The sequence below is a fragment of the Rattus rattus genome, chromosome 3 (genome assembly GCF_011064425.1).
Source record: "Rattus rattus isolate New Zealand chromosome 3, Rrattus_CSIRO_v1, whole genome shotgun sequence".
NCBI lineage: Eukaryota > Metazoa > Chordata > Mammalia > Rodentia > Muridae > Rattus > Rattus rattus.
In genome coordinates, this window is record NC_046156.1 from 57,946,673 (window position 1) to 57,965,667 (window position 18,995).

Below are 18,995 nucleotides of genomic sequence, written 5' to 3' on the forward strand. Positions count from 1 at the left end.
GGAATAGCCTTCAACTCATTGACACAGGAGACAACTCCCTGAACTAAGGCAGTAAGATCAACAATTGTAAATGGGACTTTGTGACACTTAGAAGCATGGGTATGGCAAAGGACACTGTCATTCACACACAGTGGCAGTCTACAGAATGGGAAAAGATCTTCACCAACTATATATCCAATAGAGGACTAATACCCAAAATATATAAAGAACTCAATAAAAACTAGACATCAAGAAAATAACCCAGGGCTTGTAAGATAGCTCAGTGGTAAAGAACTCTAGCTGCTCTTCCAGAGGTCCTGAATTTAATTTCCAGCAACCACATGGTGGCTCCCAACCTTTAGAAGGGGATCGGATGATCCTCTATGCCATGTGGGTGAACATGCAGTAGAGCACTCATACATTAGATAATAAAATTAAAAAAGAAGAAACCCAATTTAAATATGGGATAGAGATCTAAGCACAGTTCTTTTTTTTTTTTTTTTTTTTTTTCCCCGAGCTGGGGACCGAACCCAGGGCCTTGCGCTTGCTAGGCAAGCACTCTACCACTGAGCCAAATCCCCAACCCTAGCACAGTTCTTAATAGAGGAAACTCAAATGGTTGAGAAACAAGGAAATAGTTCAACACCCTGAGCCACGAGGAAAATGTAAATCAAAACCACTTTGAGAGTCCACCTTAACCCCTGTTAGAAAAGGTAATAACAATTAAAAAAAAAAAAAAAAAGACAGCTCACGCTGGTGAGGATGTAAAATAACACTCATCCACACTTCCCATCATGCCAGTGGGAGTGCAAACTTGTACAGCCACTGTGGAAGTCGGTACAATGTTTCTGCAGGAAGATGGGAATCGATTTACCTTAAGATACCAACTATACCACTTATGGGCATATACCCAAAGGATGCTTCATCCTACCATAGACATTACCATGTGTATTGTTGCTCAATTTATAATAGCCAGAAAAGAAACAATCTAAATGTTCCTCAACAGAAGAATGGATAAAGAAAATGTGGTACATTTACACAGTGGAGTATTACTCAGCTGTTAAAAAAAGAAACCATGAAATTCACAGGTAAGAGGATTGAACTAGAAAAAAATTATCCTGAGTGAGGTAACCCAGAAAGACAAATAAATATAGTATGTGTTTGCTTATATTTGGTTATTAGCTGTTAAGTCAATGAAAACCAAGCTACTGTCTGTAGAACCACAGAAGGTAGGTATAAAGTAAAGGATAAGTGGTTATGGATAGATCTTATGAGAAAAGTAAAATTGAATCATTATAGGTGAATGGTAGGGGCTGCAGGAATGGGAAGATCAAGTTGAGGTGGGGGCAGAAGGAATAAAAGGAGAAACAGTTAAAATTAAGAAACATTTGAGAGGTAGTATGGAAATCTAATAACAGTAGAAACTTCCTAAAATGTATATACGAAGGCTAGTTAAATGAAATAGCCAAATAATGGGGGAGATAGAATTGCAACTGTCCATTTCTTGTGACCAAATAAACCAGAATCAGGTTGCATCTAACTGAGTAGTTGGCAAAAGGGGTTCCATGGGAATCTCCAAAGATTCCAGGCCATGGTCAAGATGTAAGGTCGCCCTCCACAAACTGATAGCCAGGCCCATTGCTGAAGACAACACCTACACAACTCACTGAACACCAGGAAGTCGAGCTGGTGCCTCCATAGAGCCCTCTCCCTGCATTCTAGTCTCTGGTCCAGGAACATACTCTGCATGCTACCAAAAGAGAAACATAAATAACAAACCAGCCATAAACCCTTTGATCAATAGTGTCCTGCCCTCAACAGATGCTAGGGTAATGGTGGCACAAAGCTTATAGGAGTAACCAACCAATATCTACATTGACCTAAGGTCCACTCCTTGAGATGGACCCATACTTCACACTGCTTGGGTGATCAAGAGCCAGAGACTAGATAGCCCAGGGAACTAGGAGAAAACCACATACTACTACTGTTCTAAAAAGAAAAGATCTTTACCAACTATATATCCAATAGAGGACTAATTGATGAGCAATTAAATGAGCCCTAGTTACTTATAGATCAGTCCCTCACTTAGCCACTGTCAGAGAAGCTTCCTTCTGCAGTAGATGGGAATGAATACAGAGACCCACAGCAAGACATGAAGAGAGTAAGAAGCCTAGGAACATTCAGCCCTAAATGGGATATCTCTGTCAATGCCCTGCCCCCACCAAAGGCTCGGGAACCTAGTGGAAGAGGTGGAAAGAGTGTAAGAACCAGAGGGGGATGGACTGAGAAGTTCCTCTTTCTCAGCATGGTCAAAGCACATGAACTCACAGAGAATAAGGCAGCATGCACAGGACCTTTGCAGGTCTGCACTGGCTCCTGTGCCTATATATTATGGCTTCCAGTCTAGTGTTTGTGGGATTCCTGAGTGAGCAAACAAGTGGGTCTCTAACTTTTGTACTTTCCTTTTGACTCTTCCTTCTCTTTGTCTTGTCCAACCCCAATATGATAGTTCTATTTTATTATTATCCCCTAGAAGTGTGTTTGTTTCTAATGAGAGATAGAAAGGAAATGAATCTGGATTGGGTAGGGATTGGGGAGGAACTAGGAGGAGTAAAGGGAGGGGAAACCATAGTCAAGGCATTTTATGTGAAAAAAGTATTTTCAATAAAATGGGAAAGCATTTACCTTATGGAGTAGCATGAATGTTTGGGGTAAGATGTCATGATTTGAATATGTAATATTCCTCGGAGGATCATGATTGGATGGTGGTGCTGCTTTGGGGAATGTGAAAACTTTCTAAGGTGGGGCTTTGCTGGAGGAAGTCAGTTACTGACTGCTCCTTCTGACCACTTCCTGTCTCTGCCTCCTGGGCCACTGTGTTACAAACTCAACTGCTTTAGCATGCTGCTGTGATCATCATTAGCACGTGTATGATGTACTGAAATCTCTGAAGCTGGCAAGATAAATCTGTCCTCTGCAAAAACAAAGCAAAAACCTGATTTTAAAAATAATGAGGGGTTGGGGATTTAGCTCAGCCGTAGAGCGCTTGCCTAGCGAGCGCAAGGCCCTGAGTTCAGTTCCCAGCTCCGGAAAAAAAAGAAAAAAGAAAAAGAAGAAAAAAAAATAATATTTTATGTACTAGGTTCATTATTTATTTAAATATAATTTAAAATTTCCCAGTTCTAATTCTTCTTTGGTAAGTATTGATAAATTTTAACCATGTAAATAAAGCCCTTGGAACCAACGGTACAGTTATACAAGGGGTTCTGAGTCCAAACTGTATGGAAACAACGGGCTTAAATGTAAATTCTGATAACATTTTCCTTTTTTGGCTGTAAGGAATCAGGGAAACCCTGAGTCTGAGACGTGAGTGGCTGACTACATGGCATTCACTACTTACAGAACTAATGACGAGTGGCCTTCTGAGACATGACAACTCCAAGTGCAGAGGAGGAGATTGTGGACGTCCTGTAGACCATGGGATTTTCTCTTCCCTGGGGAAGATCTTTTGGTCGATTGTCATAGTTACTGCTTGTTAAAACTGGTAAAATATTTATTAAGGACTATGAGCTTCATGGTTATACAGACAAAAATAACACTTTAAAATCAGAGTCTCCAGCAGCATTAACTCATGGTAGGTACCCTTCTGGTAAGGAAAATCCTGCCCACACAGGCTTAGGTACAGGACCTGAATCCTTGTGTTTTAGCACAATGTCTTCTTTTCCTCAGTGTGATTCTTTTTTTTCCCCAATGACCTGGCCTGTCTATGAGAAGCCATCACCACATCATATGCTGATTTCATGCAGTTTGGATAGGAATAGGTCTAGATTTTGGGACACTGGCTGTGAGCTATATCTTTAGGAAGTGAAAATCAAACTATTTTCCTATCTGTGTCTAACTGGTAAACAGACATAGTGCCTTGCCTGTTAGACACACCACCTTTGAAAGAATGGGCAAATGAATTCACGTCCATGTCTACTGAAATGAAGCTCATCCAATGCACCTCCCAGCTTTCACCTCATCTCAGAATTTCAATCCTCAGCTGTACCTTTCTTCTCACCATCACTAGCTCTTGGGCCTCTCTACTCTTGAGCTCTCTCTATTGGATAGTTCCATGTTAGTTATTTTTAGTCATTTAAATGTTTCCCTTCTCCACTCTCAAGGCTAGAAACAGTCTACAATAAACAAGAGGTCTGTCCTTTGTTGTATCATTAAGGTAACATACTCTGTCCCTTGGCCCTTCTTCCTCCTCTCTAAATAGATCCCAGATTTCTTTTCCCCATGCCCTCAGACATCAATTATATGTAAAGGACTCTTGAAAACTTTCTATTTCAAGTTCCTACTTTCCAGATAAGATCTTGTTACTAAGCTCTATAGTTCAGTTGCTGGCCCTAAAATGGATTTAAGTCATGTGCTTACATACATCTTAATAAATTCCACTTTGGCTTTGCTATTTCCTACTTACCTGATGTCTTAGTTAGGGTTTTACTGTTATAAGCAAACGCCATGACCAATGCAAGTCTTATAAAGGACATTTAATTGGGGCTGGCTTACAGGTTCAATCCGCTATCATCAAGGCAGGAGCATGGAAGAGTCCAGGCATAGGCAGCGCTGAGAGTTCTACATCTTCATCTGAAGGCTGCTAGCAGAATACTCACTTCCAGGCATCTAGGAGTAGGGTCTTAGAGCCCACACCCATAGTGATGCACCTACTCCAACAAAGCCACACCTCCAAGTAGTGCCATTCCCTGGGCCAAGTATATACAAACCATCATATTCCACTCCCTGGCCCGAGTCTATAGGGGCCATACCTAAACATAATGTAATGCAAAATACATTTAGTCCACCTCCATTGGACCCCATAGTGTATAGCAGTCTCAACAATGCTAAAAGTCCAAAGTTAAGTCTCTTCTGAGATTACATGATCACTTAACTGTAATTCCCAAAGCCAGACAGAAAACCAGCTGGGCAAACTCTAAACTCTGCATCTCCATGGCTGATATCAAAGCAGTCTTCAGATCTCTAAGTCCTTTTTCATCTTTGTTGACTACACCAAACTTCTTTTCCTGGGCTGGTTCCACTTCCTGTTAGCAGCTTTCCTCAGCAGATTTCCTATGGCTCTGGCATCTGGAAAATGTTGGGGTCTCCAGGGCAGCTTCAGTGTTACAACTTCTTGTTTCACTGTCTGGAATCCACCCATGATCTTCTGGGCTTCTTCAAAGGGCGGGTATCATTTCTCCAGCTCTGCCCTCTGTAGCACTCTAAGCTCAGGTTGATCCACTCCACTGCTGCTGCTGTTCTTGGTGACCATCCCATGGTCCTGGCATCTCCAATATGCTGGGGTTTTCCACTGCAACTGTGAGGTCCAAATTGAACCTCTTCCAGGACCTCTTGAATGAGACTTGAGGAGGCAGTGATCAATGCAAAAGCAAGAGAAGTTTAATTCTGACATGTCAGGGTCATCCCACTTCAAGGAGATATGACCCTGAGTAGACTCTAACAGGGAGTTATATACCTTGCAAACAATTGGGGTAGAATTCAAACAATGTAATTAGGCAGGGTACTATTGTTGGGGCAAAGGGACCTTCAAGCTGACTCATGGTCTGAACTTTCCAGGGTAGATGGTTGGGAGTCAGGGGCGGGGGTGGGAGGGTGAGATCGGTTGGGAGTCACAGGTAGCTTTGTTTGACAGTTTGACTTGTAGCTGTTCTGGGAACTAAACTAACTCTACTCCTACTGGAAGGGAGGGGTCTTTCTGTGCTCTGAGGTTTGTGGTGGAATTTTCCCACTGGCCTCAGATTGACCCCAACTCTGGCTCTTTCACAACTAGGCTTCAACAATAGCCTCTCATAGGCTCTCTTCATGGCGCTAAGCCTCAAATCCTTTGCATGACCCCTTCAGTACTGAGCCATCAATTGCAACTGAGGCTACACATTTACCAATGGCCTTCCTCATCCTCTCACAGTACTAAGCTTAGCTGTTCTCTATGACCCCTTTATGCCTTCAAAACAGTACCACCTGTGTGACTCTTATACATTACCAAGTACAGCTGTAGTACTAGGTACAGCCTTGGCTATTTCTGGTACACAGCTTCTTTGTATTCTCAGAAGACACTTTCCAGAAGATTTCACCTCAGTGATTCTGGTCTCTACTTAATCACAACTAATTCCTTAGCTCTATCTAACTAGCATCAATTGTCCCAGTAGTCACTTCTATTCTCGACTCTAAAGCCAGAGTCACTTGTCCAAGCTGCTGAGTTCTGCTGTTCCTGGGGCTGGAACACGGCCCATTTGTTCTATTACATTATCACCAGCTTTCTGTTTTCTAACTCCTGCTTAAGTTTGGCTGTCCTGGAGCTTGATCTTTAGACTGACTCTGAACTCAGAGATCTGCATGCCTGTCTCCTAAGTACTGGGGTTAAAGGTGTGGTCCAGCAAGCCTGGATTTAAGTTTTTCTTCACCTAGAACTTGCTCTAGGCTGGCCTTGAACTCAGAGATATGCTTGTCTTTGCCTCTTGGGATTAAAGGCCTATACTACCATCCCTGGATCTAAATTTAGCTGGGTGGGATCTTGCCACAAAGTCACTACTCTTTTAATTCAATTTAATATCCCTGAACACAGGATTCAGTTACATTTTACTTCTCGGTGCCCTCTCAATGCTCGACCCATATATTTTATATTTTCCCTTTCTCAATTTGCTATGTTTGTTTAAAGTGTTCTTCACAAGTCTTAACTAGAGAACAAAGTCTATGATAGGCATTTCTGAGATGTCCTTTGTCAATGCAATTAATCTGAGTCGTTTCACCTTAGCCTCAGGCAGACTCTTCAGACCAGGACAAGAAAATAGCCATACTCTTCAGCAAAATACCACAAAAATAGTCTCTAGGCCACATATTGAAACCTCTTGGGCTAGGTCTTCACATTTCAAATTCCTACCAGTAATAAAGTCTTCCATATCCCTACTAGGGTAGCCCATTAAGCTCCACTTAAAGCATTCCACTCCTTTCCAAATCCAAAGTCCCCAAATCCACATTCTTCCAAACAAAAGCATGGTCAGGCCTACCACAGTAATACCCCAGTCCCTGGTACCAACTTCTGTCTTAGTTAGAGTTTTACTGCTTTGAACAAATACCATGATCAATGCAAATTTTATAAAGGACAACATTTAATTGAGGCTGGCTTACAGGTTCAGAGGTTCAGTCCATTATCATCAAGGTGGGGGCAGGGCAGTGTCCAGGCAGCCATGGTACAGGCAGAGCTGAGAGTTCTATATCTTCATCTGAAGGCTGCTAGCAAAATACTTGCTTCTAGGTATCTAGGATGAGGGTCTTAGGGCCCACACTCATGGTGACACACCTACTCCAACAAGGCCACACCTCCAAATAGTGCCACTCCCTGGGCCAAGCATATACAAACCATCACACCCCAACATCATTCATCCATATCCCCCATGTCTTGTTTGTAATCCCAATGTATAGTTCTTTGTCTAGTTAATAACTAATGAAGACCATTTTGTCGTTCATGTTTTCCTAGTTCATTTCTTCATTTCTGCACTATGGGTGGTTATAAAAACTGAGCGTTAAAGGATATTTGCCTCCACGGGTAAGAATAGAACATCGTGCTCCGTCAGGATTTCAATGGTGTGGGAGATGTGTGCTGAGCCCTTGGCGCCGTCTTCTCCAACAGCCATGGCAAATAGCTCTACCTTTAGCTCTGCTTGCAAGCCAGCAGCCACCTGTAAGACATCAAGCGCTGGTTTTCAAGCTAGTTTTGACAACATACCTAAATTCTCCAAACTTCGGTTTTCTCATCCATAAATTTGGCACTCGTAAATATAAGCACACGTGGGGGTTAGTGAAGTCCTGAGCAAAGGTATTGCCGTGAGCAATGCCATGTGAAGACCGCTGTGCCTCAGACCCTTTGGAATGCCAAAGCCTTCTGCCAACCTTGGTCAGTGGCTGGATGTTGACAAAGTGTAAGCAGCAGTTACACCGGCTGCAGCAGCTTCCTTTTCCAAGGCGTTTGCAGCCTGAGACCTCTGCCCTACAGAGAACTCCAAAGCAGGGTTAGCTAAGCCTATCCCTGCGTTCCCACTACCACATGGTCCACCAGATCCCAGCTTTTCTGGATGTGTTTCTGTCCTTCATTTCCTAGTCACCCCAGTGGTCGCATTTCCACAGCCCACATGTGTGTCAGGACATTTATGTCAGAATTATTTGGAATAGTGTAGCATTCCAGGAAATAAATGGGACTGAAGACAAAATAAATGGGGCTGAAGAATGTTGGAGTTTGTGTATGAAATGTCCCCCAAGGCCGTGTAACAGAAGTTTGGTGTTAACCCGTGGTCAGCACTATCAGGAGCTGAGAGAACCTTAAGGAAGCCTAATGGTGCGTGCCTTTAAACTCAGCACTCCTGGAGGCAGCTCTGTCAGTCTGAGGTCAGCCTGGTCTACAGAGTTCCAGGGCAGCAAGGGCTACACAGAGAAACCCTGTCTTGAAACAACAACAACAACAACAACAACAACAACAACAACACCTTATGGATGTGGGCTTAGTGCTTGAGGTCATTGAAGGGGTGTGGCTCTTCCTGTCTCTCTGCTTCCTGACAGCCATCAAGAGAGAAATTTTGCTCTCCCATATGTCCCTGCCCTGATACTCCACTGACCCGCACAGGGCCAAATGATTCCAAAGTGACACCCCTGAAGCTGAGCTGTAAGCCAAAACACGCGTGAGCATGTGCATGTGCGTGTGCGTGTGTGTCTGTGTCTGTGTGTGCATGTGAGTGCACGGTGGGGCTAAATGACAGGACATTGTAAGTGAAGGGAAACTTGCGGTACCCACAACCGTTTTTTCCCTAGTTTCCTCTTCTATCTCCATTAGTCTTTTTTCCCCCTGCTCCGTAAACAGACGCCAAAGTTCTCTTTGCCATATTCGCAAACATCAGTGATGTGTAGAGTACACTTGACTTCTTCTCTCTGACTCTGGACTCCTGAACCAAGATCTCTGTTTAATTTCTGACCTCGAAACCTTAAGTCATATTCTCATATCTATTTCACAATCAGAGTTGTGTGATTTTTTTGAGGGTTGGTAGTGAGCTTCTGTCTGCTGGCTGATAAGGTAGATTTCATCTAAGAGAAATATGAATGTAATGTAAGAAACTTGATGAGTCTCCTATCAGTTCGTCTCTGGGATTCTAATACAGGATGTGTAGGGTGATGGGGCCAGTAGAGGGAGACAGAATTAGTGTAGATGCCAAACTGCTTAGGTCTGAAAGCGAAGAAGAGGTTTGTACCAACAAGGAAGAAACCTAATATATAGTGAAGAAATGCAGCAAGGCTACTAGCCTTGTTCTTGGAAGGCATATTAACCAGGAAAGGAAGAGATGTTTATGTTTCTAAGCTGCCTGTCCAGGAGGCTGGATAAAAAGCAGACTTGGGAATATATATATATATATATATATATATGTGTGTGTGTGTGTGTGTGTGTGTGTGTGTGTGTGTGTGTGTGTGTAAATCAATCAATCAATCACTACCACATGAAGAGCAATTAGATACAAGTGGAAATTTTAAATATAGTTTTATAAATGTTTCCCTTCTTTTTTCAACAGTTTATGGGTACGTGTGCTGGAGCAGATCCCAACACTGGTTCTGAAAGTCCTGGGCAGGTTGGGGATTTAGCTCAGGGTAGAGCGCTTGCCTAGGAAGCATAAGGCCTGGTTGGTCCCAGCTCGAAAAAAAAAAAAAAAAAAAAAAGAACCGAAAGTCCTGGGTTGGCCCTCCAAGCCCAGCAATCAGAAGGGCTAGGTAGTGATGAAAACCCACAGGAGGGCTGGAGTAGTCCCCACTGCTACCCAGAAGTGGGGCACATTCTTCCAGTGCTGGCAACTAGCCAAGCCGAACAGTGGTTAGATTTACATAGACCAAAGACTATAGATTATATTTTTTTTTTGTCAGAGCCAAAACCTACTTTAAAAAGGGGAAAGAAATACCCTTATAGCATGGTGAGCTTCAAAGAATACACACTGAGGTTTTACTGCTTATAAAGGTTGATCCAGCAGTCACTTAGCTGTTGGAACAATCTGTTCTTCAGATTAAAATGAGATTTACTAACTTCTCCGAACAGTAGAAGTGCCTGCTTTGAAGGTTTTTTCTTTTTGATGTTGTCACGAGTCTGACATCTTTTTAATATATGTTTATCTGGGGGATGTGAGTGCGCCGGCCTGCACTCAGACTCACATTATTTGCCACGAGGACTGTGTCTAAAGGTTAGAGGACAACCTTCAGGGGTCGGTCCTTTTTACACAGGGGTCGGATCTTGAGGCTTGGTGGTAAGCACCTTAACCTGCTGGGCCACCTCAGTGGCCCTGACATTCTGACGTCCTAACGTCATAGAGTGGTGAGTTATTTCTGAAAAATAAATAGCCTGGATCCGTGGAGGTAATGTCAATGCTGGCTTACCTTCAGAATGTCAGCCTGTGTCTTACTGTTCTACCATAGACTGTGATAGGAACACTAGGAGTGTGCTAAAACCCTCTGGTTTACATGCTTTCACAGACCAGCTGAGGAAAACAAAGCTCAGAGCATTGATGCCCAACCTCGCCTGGTACGAGATGACGGTCATTTCAGAAGCCGATAGGCTCTGCCATATACCTGTGTTGACCCCTGAATGTAAGTAACAAGTGTGGCTGCTCTAGTGGCTTCCTTTCTGCTTGCTGTGGAACTCCATACCTTTGCTTCCTGGTCTTCTGAGCCTACACACACCCATTTCCATACCTAATAATTCGCGAGCCCACTGGAGTCCCTACTTCATTCTGGTCCTAGCTAAGTGCCTGCTGCATGCCTGGCCCTGTAAGGGGTCTGGGTGTCACCCCTCTTCCCTGGCTCTATTAATAGCACATGACAGGGGTCCAGCACTTACTGAGGTGACCAGCCTGGTGAAGCAGCCGGGTGATGTGCTCACAAAATGGTTAAGTTTTAATTTGAGATAAACTTGTGTTAATCTTACGTAACATTTTTTAAATGTACATTGTTAAAGGAAGTAGGACTATAAATGAATATCCGTTTAATATTCACTTTTTTAAACCAAACACCCCCATTTTGACAATGCAGCACAGTCAGAACGGGTTTAGGTTTAATTTTTGATTTCCATTCCTTTCACAGTGTTTATCTTTAACTGAAGCACAGACATGTCTATATTTACGGGGCGCAGTATGGTGTTTGGATGGGTGTACACAACTAGCGATGCTCATTCTGGGTAATTAGCATAGCGGTCACGTCCAAACATTCATCCTTTGTGTTGAGAATGCTACAGAAAGAAAAACAATACTTTTCTCATGTAACCGGATGTGGCTGTTCCTTGGCATAGTCCCAGATTTTCTGTTTTACAGGTTGACATCTTTAAATTTGTGTTTTCAGAGAACATTGAAGAGATAAAACAGCTGATGACTTTAATAAAATAATGTGATTTCCTGTTATTATGTTAGAAAACCTTCTCTGGAGAGCATGAGAAAGCAGGCCAGGTTTATATAAAGTAGAAAGAATGGGATGATTGTTTTCACTTTTCAGAAAAACTCAAATTTTTCAATCTATTTTGTACGCATGAGATCTTTTTTTCTGCATGTATGTCTGTGTACTACATCCAGGCAGTGTCTGTTGAGATTAGAGAAGACTTTTGGGTCCCTGGAACTAGACTTACATGTGGAAATGAGCTGCCAGGTGGATGCTGTGAACAGAACCAGGGTCTTTGGCAAGAGCAACACGTGCTCTTCACCAGCTGGCCAGCTCTCCAGACTCTGAGAATTCACATGTTCAAACGGTCATTTGCACATGGCTGTACATCACTGTGACAAGAAAAGACAGCTTCCCATGTGTCCAGCTGAAGTTATTATTTATTTTACTTGTAACATTTTTGTCATGGTTCTCATTACTATGGTACAAGAAATATTAGACCCACTTATGGTGTAAACTGAGTGGCAGACTCATATAAAATGAAAGAGATCAGGATGATGGTATAAACACCAACTACAATGTAAACATACACATTCACGTGTGTGCATGCAAACCCCCACACACAATAACATATGAACTTACAGGCCCAGGTTTATATGTCACTTTCAGTCCCGTGCTCGGTGGGGGCTGCTTCACTCTAAACCTACCAAGAAGAAAAATGAAAGAAATTATGCCATAATCAAAACAAAGCAATGAAGGAACTAGGACGTTATAAAATCAGGAAGGTACATTCCTACTACGATTTAGTGATGGGCCCAGGCAGAGCACTGCCAGTGTTGGCTGGTGTGTGCCTTGCAGCTTAGCGCTCAGTATTAATGTGAATGCTGACGCAGGTTATGCAGCTACAGAACAATAGCACTTTGGGCAAATAGCAGACCGTGGGAGCTGGCCTTCCCTCTGACTCCATGTGAGGTTTGCATGCTTCGGGAGAGGAGGGACTGATGGAGATCGGGAAATGCTGGAGGGCGTGAAGTCCTGCGCTCACATGTGCTGCTCCTGGATCTCTTTTCTTGCCTATGTTTGGCAGGTTCTGCCTGGGGATGAAAGGCTTGGAGTACTCCGCAAAGAAGAACCTGCTGTCACACTGAGTCCTCCCCGTCCTACCACCTGCTTTGCTGTCTAACCACCGTAGCTGAACAAACAGTAGGATGAAGTCTCTGAAGCCAGAACCTGGTTGGCATTCAGAAAGCCCAAGCTTCCTGGTGTTAGCCTGCAAAACCTTGAAACAGATTATTGTTTCATTATATATAAGGTGTCAGAAGGCTCCAGGATCCCATCGGTTTGGGTCTAGAAATATACCAGGTATGTTTTCAGATCCATATAAACTCAACTGTGGGCTATTGTGCTTATTGATAATAAGTTAGGTCTTCATAGCTAAAATTGCCATAGTGCTTCAGTTATTGTTTTTGCCTCAACCAGGCAGAAATAGTGTGATTAAAAATAATGTGATCAGAAAATAGTGTGAATTCAAAATCAAAGACAAAAGGGAGTTGAAAAGAAAGGAAGACACAGTGTCAGGCCACACATGAGGGGATCTCTAGAAAATATCATGTTTTATTAACAGAGAACCTGTGGGCAAAGAAGGAAAGAAGATATCCAAGTGTTGAAAGAAAATACCTGTCAGTCAAAACCACTATTTCCAGCAAGGCCATCCTTCAGAAATAACTGGTTTTATAAACCAGCAAAAGCCAAGGAAATCCGTTACCACTAAACTTGTCTTATAAGAAATCCTTAATAAGGTTCTTCAAGGAGAAACAAAAAGATGGAAATCACCATCATGAATATGTATGCAACTATAAAACTTACTGGAAAAGGGAAACGCATCGTCGAATCAGAACATGCTAGTACTGTAATATCATTAACTGTACATACTAATGATGGTCACAGCATGTATGAAGTTTAAAGCCAAAGTGATCAAAAATATAGTGACAATAACTAGGAACTATACCATATAAAATGACACAAATTCTGACGTCATATACCTAGATTCTGTGAAGAGCAAAGTCCCACATTTTTGTTCGTAGGGGAAGCTGTTGCCAGCGTACTTGTAACTATGAGATGTTGATGGAGTGGGTGGTGCACTCCTTTACGATAGGAGGAGGCAGAGCTCGGTGAATTAAAGAAAAGCCTAGTCTACATTTCCAGTTCCAGGCCAGTAACGTGAGACACGGCTTTAAACAAACCAACGAAGATGCGTCTGGTAGCATTAGAGCCTGCGCTGAGGTGGCCATACAGAGGTAGTCATGTGGAACACTAGCTTTGGGCGACTAGCAAAGTGGGGCCCTGCAGGGCTTTGGCAGAGCAAGAGCTTGGCAGCTTCTGTTGGAGCCTGGAGTAGCCATCAGAGGAATATCTCTGCTTCTAGAGTGTTTATGGGGGGTTGAGGGTTTCTGCACAGAATACCTTTCCAAATGCTTGTTACAAGGAAATTTCCAGACATTCAAATCAAAATCCAGGTCCAGATCTCAATCTAGGTTTAGGTCCAGAAGTTCCCAATGGTATTGTACAAGGTCACAATCTTGGTCCCACTCCCATAGGTGATCCAGGAGTAAGTCTTATAGTCAAGATTATCAAGGTTGTTCTGGATGGGGTAGCCATTCCTTGTGCCTTCTCAAATGCATCTTGCTGGCTATCAGGGAAAAGTGTGACTGCAGCTATGATCTTGGAATGTTTGGGTTGAGCATGTATTCCACAGAAGGAGATCTAAGAAAGCCTTCTCTAAACATGGTGCCTACTGTGCATGGCCAGGACAGGCTTTTGAGAGGATTTGTGTTTGTATATTCTGAACTGTAGATGGTGCCAAGGAAGCTAAAGAGCATGCCAATGGAATGGAGCTTGATGGATGTGGAATTGGAGTTTATTCCTCTTCAACAGAGAAGGCACAGAGCCCAGCACCAGGAGTTTTGGAGGGACACCCTTTTGTCATGTGGTTGCATTTTACAGCAGACTTCAATCTTCAGAGCACCCCGGATCTAGTAGAAAACCCTCTTAAATAAACTTTTGTGCAATTGAAACATCTCAGTTGTCAAAATTGGACTGTAAAAATTACATGCAAAACATTCTTTTCTAAAACACTTAATTTTGGACAACATGTGCAGAATGAAAACAGGTGTCAACTCCCACACTGTTGGGATTCTCCCAGAGGGTGGGATCCGGGTATGATGATGGGATATAGGCCTCAGCTCAGGACACCTAAGACCAAGGTCTGAGCACAAAGGAGACTTACTTGCCATAGAGAGACAGTGGCAGGGAATATAAGGCAAAGACATGAGATAGAAGACAAGAGAGAATGCAAAGGATTGCCTTTAGATAGAGAGAAGACAGACGGAGGTGGCCCATAGGCAAATGGTGATTTATAAAGGTAAAAAAGGAAACCCCGTGTTAGGACGAGGTATTTAATTTTAATTGGGCATATGAAGTAGGTGAGCCAAAGGGGGCTTTTGATAGCTGGACCTTGGTAGACAAGCTCAGGGAGAGGAAGTGGTCAAATAAGTGACTAGACCTTGGGGGCTACCTTTAGGAATATAGTGTGATGGGCTTTAGCAAGGCAGAGTGACTGTGGGGAGAAGGGCCAGGCCTGCCATTGCCATGCTTGTCATGCTTCGGCTGTCAGAGTCCCTTCAGTCACTTTCTCAGTGCCACGGTAGTGGAGAGCTTGGGTTTCATTTCTGATCATGCTACTCAGCTCATCTCTATCAAAGCTCTATTAAAGACTTTTGGAAGCCCATCACAGAGCTGGGGTATTGTTTATGAAGGATCTTTTCTATCAGCTCCTAGTACACAAAGAGTACTGAGTGAAGCCACGTGACTTTTATACCCTGGATGAAAGCTTTCGGTGGAGCTGACACAGTTTTCACTGTACATTCCTGTGGGGCGGAGCTTTGTTCAAAATTAAGTGTTTCAGAGAAGAATGCTTGCATGCGTGCTTTTTTTGCAGTCCGAATTTTGACAACTGAGATGCTTCTGCTGTACAAAACAATTCATTTCAAAGGTTTTGCTGCTAAATGGGCAGGAGTTCTGAAGATTAAAACGTGCTGTGAAATGCCACCACCTCATAAAAAGCAATGATAAACGGCTCGATTGAAAAATAACCTCACTGCAACCACCAGACAGCTACAGCAAGCATGTCGGTGGGAGCAGAAAAGGAACGCTTACAACTATGGAGAAACCAAAGCCCAGAGCTAGACAACCAGAGACCGAAGAAAGAAGCCAGGTACTAAACAACAAGATGGCGACCCTGAGTCCTGTCTCTGCTCACGTTGCATGTCTAAGTCTCCTAGTCAGAAGACACCAAGTGCAGACCAGCTGAGAAGCTAAGCCAGAAGGAAGATCCAGCTCCCGCTGCCTGTGAGCAAACCCTGGAGGTTCAAGGGCACGCCGGGCCGAAAGTGGAAGGACTTCATACGAATGCTAAACAAAAGGTCGAAGATGGGGCTGCACGAATTTATGGCTTTGAAGGTTTACTTCAAGTCAAAAACATGGGAGAAAATAAAGGTGGACTCATCAGAAAGTAATCTAATTTGATAGCGGGTAATTATTTATAATATGACTGATTGCTAAGGTGGCAACTGTAATTTCTTTGCCCATTGTCTATTTTTATTCCCTTTAGCTAGCAAAAGTTCATACTTGACATAATATAAGTAGAAATATCAAATAGTAGACACACAAGGAAATCTTTTTAGCTTTAGTATGAAAAGTCCTTTCACTTTCGGCCCGGTGTGCCCTTGAACCCCAAGGGGTTTGCTCACAGGCAGCAGGGAGCTGGATCTACCACTTGGTGTCTTCTGACTAGAAAATTTAAACATACAAGGAAAACACTGATAAAAATCAAGGGAACAGTGAACGTGATTGTTGGGGGGAGAGCGGTAATGGGGGAAGGATGGGGAGGGGAACACTCATATAGAAGAGGAGGGGGAGGGGTTAGGAGGATGTTGGCCCGGAAACTGGGAAAGGGAATAACATTTGAAATGTAAATAGGAAATACCCGTTAATAAAGATGGGAAAAAAAAATAAAAGAACTTCAGGCTTGTTCACAAGTAACTTCACCTCCTAAAACATCTTGCTGGCCTAGTACATGAAGACTTCTGTGCAAATATTGTAATATTTCCATATCTGTACTGTATTCATGAGTGCAATATAAATATATCAATTTTTTAAATTTTATTTTTCTTGGATATTTTATGTATTTGCATTTCAAATGTTGTCCCCATTCCCCTCTCCCTGCTTCTATGATGAAGCTCCCCCTCCCATCTCAATGTTGGTCGTTCCCCTACACAGCCTTATTGATAATAGCCAGAAGTCTCTCATATAGCGTGAAGTTAGTTTATTTCTTTCAGTACTAATTGTGGTATACAGTGAATTACTATTTTAAATTTTTGTTAAATGTATTTATCAGTACTTTTTGTCTTGATTCAACCATAAATGTATTGTCTGGTTTCCTTTTGGGTAGGTCATTGTTAATGCTTTGAAGACACATGTGATGCTTCTGGGCTGACTTTGTACTTTTATGCAATTTTGATAAATTTATTTCTTTTAAAAAAAATCAAGGGAAAATAAGTGCCAATACAATACTCGCTGGAGAGATGGCTCAGTGGTTAAGAGCACTGACTGCTCTTCCAGAGGTCCTGAGTTCAAATCCCAGCAACCACATGGTGGCTCACAACCATCTGTAATGGGATCTGATGCCCTCTTCTGGTGTGTCTGCAGACAGTTAGTGTGTATTCACATACATAAAATTAAGTACAATGCAAATTGGAGACTTCAGTATCACTTCCTACAGTGAGTAGGTCAACTAGAAAGGGGGAAAAAGTTCTCGACATGAATTCAGTCTTTGACCAAATGGACCTGGCAGACATATACTGAAGCTTCTATCTAAGGACAACTGACTGTAAATTCATCTCTAACACATGTGGAATGTTCTTTAAGGTAGACCAAAGGATGACTCACAAATGAGTCTTTAAAAACATAGATGATTATAATAACATCTAGTATCATTTCAGACAAGTACTCAATTACAGAAAGAATCTGGGAAATTCTGTGGAAATTAAGTCTTGTACTCCTGAATAATGGAAGAGGGAAAAGAGAAACTCAAAGAAGAGATTAGCAAGCAGATAAAGAGAGTCAGGTGCAGGCAGACAGCCTGTGGGGCAGGAGAACTCCAAGAAATGTCTGCATTGATATGTGTGGCAGTCTCCTCCCAGATATCTTGGAGGAAGCTCCTTAATACCCAGGAGGGTCTAAGGAGGTGAAATGGTCCCTCCTGCTGGGAAGCTGCTTATGGCACAGGAAGTAATGACTCAAAGAAGTCCCTAACTCTGACCAGATTTACCAGATCACTTCCTCCCCAAGAATATATAATCAGTCAGGACACTCTGAGCCAAGCAGAGCTGACTAGAAGAGGCTCAGGTCAGCCAAGGCACCTGGAAGGAGCAGAGATCAGGTGAACTTCCTGAAGAGGCCCAGGTCACCGGAACTGCCTGAAAGAGACATTTCCCAATGTGTTGAGCAGCCCGCAGTCTGTGCAGTATTCTCCAAGTTTTCTATGTTTTGTGAGCTGTGAACCCTGCTGAGGTGAGCTTTGGTGATGTAGCTGTCTTTGAGGCATTTCTGTTCCTGTAAGTAACCTCTCACCCATATTCCTATAATTAACCCCAATAAAGCCTATTGCTTCACCAGGATGGACTTCTGTGAGCTCTCACTTTGGTCCGTCGTTGTTCCCTATGTGGGATGAGAAGGCATTTCTTCATGGCCCCCCAGGAATAGTGTCAGACAACAATTAAAAAAGGAGAAAGATTTCAATTAAATAGTCCATAATTAGACATCAAGGACCTAGAAAAGGGATAAGCCTAACTCAGATTTGCTGAAGGAAGGAAAGAATAAAATAAAATAAAAAAAAAACAGAGCAGAAAATAAATCAACAATAAACAAAAAAGAACAGAGTCAATAAAACTGAGACTTTATTTTAAAAAGTAAAGAAAATTTATAGCTCTCAGCTTGCCAAAGAAAACTGGAGAAGAAAAAAAGAAAAACAAAAACAAAAATTTACGATACTTCAGAAATAAAAACTGTCACAGAGAATTATAATGAACAGTTATATACCGCCAAATACAATAACTCATATGGAATTTGAATATACTTCTTTAAAAACACAAATCATCACATAGATTGAGTCAGGAAGCAAAGGAATACCTGGGCAGATAATAATACTTAGAGAGAACGGGTGATTAGTACAAGGCTTTCTAAGTCACTTTTCCCACTGCTGTGACAATGTGCTTCACGGAAGCAGCTTAAAGGAGCAAGGGTTCATTGTGGCTCATGCTTGAGGGATAGGCAGTCAGTCCAGTACAGTGGAGGAGGCATTCCTATAAGTTGGCTGGCCATGCTGCATCTTGGGGAAAAAGAGAGGTGTGTACTCATGTTAAATTTGTTTTCTCTTCTCTTATCCCTTTCATGTGCATGCGTGCTTGTGTGCATGTGTGTGTGTGTGCATGTGTGTGTGTCCTCCTATA

General features: G+C 42.6%; 1 protein-coding gene across 1 annotated transcript in view; it reads right to left on the minus strand.

Annotated features, from left to right (window-relative positions):
* Positions 1–3,383: 3,383 nt before the first annotated feature.
* The window catches only part of Spag17 (sperm associated antigen 17), a 221,594-nt gene continuing 205,982 nt past the window's right edge, over positions 3,384–18,995 (minus strand). The window contains 3 exon segments of the mRNA XM_032896680.1: positions 3,384–3,523; positions 7,571–7,715; positions 12,070–12,130. Of these exon segments, the coding sequence (XP_032752571.1) occupies positions 3,384–3,523; positions 7,571–7,715; positions 12,070–12,130 (346 nt within the window).